A 1638-nucleotide genomic window follows, 5' to 3' on the forward strand; every position below is an offset into this window, starting at 1 on the left:
TAACCTCTGAGCCATCTCTCCAGCCCCCTCTATTTCTTTTTTTTTTAAAGGACATTCTCTATTCTTTTTCTTTTCTCTCCAAAGCCTATGCATATTTTAAAACACACTGTAAGCTGTTTAGAGTTTTTTTTTTTAATCTGAATCTGTCATCACTGTATATGTCTATCTTTTTCTGACCACATGAGTTTTTAATCTACTAAGCAATATGGCTAGGATTAAAGTTGTGGCTTTGTTGTTTGGCTTCACCCCATTCCTTATCTTTTTGAGAATCTAGCTTTATGGTGGAGGTACTGGTGGGAGCCATATTTATTGTCAAAACTCTGGAGATTCTAGATCCATGCTACCACCACAAAGACCGATGCCAGCTGCTCATGAACACCATTTAAGAGTTTGGTGGCACCCTCTCCGCCTGATCGCCGCCATCATGGACACGAGTCGCGTGCAGCCCATCAAGCTCGCTAGGGTAACCAAAGTGCTGGGCAGGACCGGTTCGCAGGGACAGTGCACGCAGGTCCGTGTGGAATTTATGGATGACACCAGCTGCTCCATCATTCGAAACGTCAAAGGTCCCGTTCGAGAGGGAGATGTGCTCACCCTATTGGAGTCAGAAAGAGAGGCTCGGAGGTTGCGCTGACTGACCTTCCTGCTGGGTCCTGAGTATCCACCACTTGGCCCATGATGACCTGCGACTATTAAATAAAACATTTGTATTGTTTAAAAAAAGAGTTTGGTGGCAAAGCCTCTTAAAAAAAACTGTGAGGTTTTTGCTGCTAATGCTGAGTTAAGAAGCCTCTCTTGAAGTAGCCATGCCTCTGCTCACTACCAGCAACAGATTCTACTGAAGAAAAGACCAAGAAACTGCACTTGACTCTGTTCTTGTCTGTATAGAATCCCACCCCCACCCCCCTTTTTAAAGTTTTCTCAGGCTTTATGTGAAAATTCTTACCAAATGTTCCCTTTTGGCCTGGTGCCTCTTGGGAGACTGCCCTTTCTTGGCCCCTGTTATCTTATGGATGAATAGGTAACAGCCTGAGCCAGGCATTCATTTTTTTTTTCTGCCTCACCCGTGAGAAATAGGCTGACATTTCTAACTTCTACCAGAGTATGGTTAAATGTAAATAGTACATGGGCAACCATAGCTACCACCATTTTCTTTGAACTTAAAAAAGGAAGGAGTCACAGACTCACGAGATTCTGCCCCTAGCTGAAGAGTGCCAGTGGCAGGTTTTCCATACAAGGTCCTACCCCCAGCCAAACAGTGCAGGTAGCCTGCTAACAGGCTATCATAGTACATCTCCTACCCTGCAACAACTCTGCTTTCCCATTAGAAAAGCCAGCTTTCTCTCACTCACTTTTTATTTAACTTTTGTGTAACTAAATTCAACTGTGTGTAAATGTACATATACTTACTGTTAAATGTTTTAAATAGTCTGTTCTTTGAATTTCATTCCAGACTAAGAAAACATAAATCTCATATTTTAAATTGGTATGTAGTTTTAAATCTCTTACAAAAATACTGTATATGGTGATCCAACCCTGATTTAAAATATATTAAGCTATTGTAAGCCTCTATTGTGAACAGTTTTTTCTTCTTTGTCCTTCACAACTATAAATCTCATCTGTCAAGTTAAAAACCAG

At 41.5% G+C, this 1638-nt stretch overlaps 1 protein-coding gene across 1 annotated transcript; it reads left to right on the top strand.

Moving 5' to 3' along the window:
- The first annotated feature begins 403 nt into the window (after nt 1-403).
- Nucleotides 404-723, top strand: LOC126511596 (40S ribosomal protein S28-like). The gene has a single exon (XM_050158839.1). The coding sequence runs from the start codon at nt 425-427 to the stop codon at nt 632-634; it is 210 nt and encodes a 69-aa protein (XP_050014796.1). The 5' UTR covers nt 404-424; the 3' UTR covers nt 635-723.
- Nucleotides 724-1638: the final 915 nt, after the last annotated feature.

Source organism: Alexandromys fortis, unplaced genomic scaffold, assembly GCF_014885135.2.
Source record: "Alexandromys fortis isolate MF-2015 unplaced genomic scaffold, M_Fortis_MF-2015_v1.1 scaffold_102, whole genome shotgun sequence".
NCBI lineage: Eukaryota > Metazoa > Chordata > Mammalia > Rodentia > Cricetidae > Alexandromys > Alexandromys fortis.

Bases quoted from the DNA above. Each gene is read 5' to 3' on its own strand.
- LOC126511596 (XM_050158839.1), top strand. From the start codon at position 425: ATGGACACGAGTCGCGTGCAGCCCATCAAGCTCGCTAGGGTAACCAAA.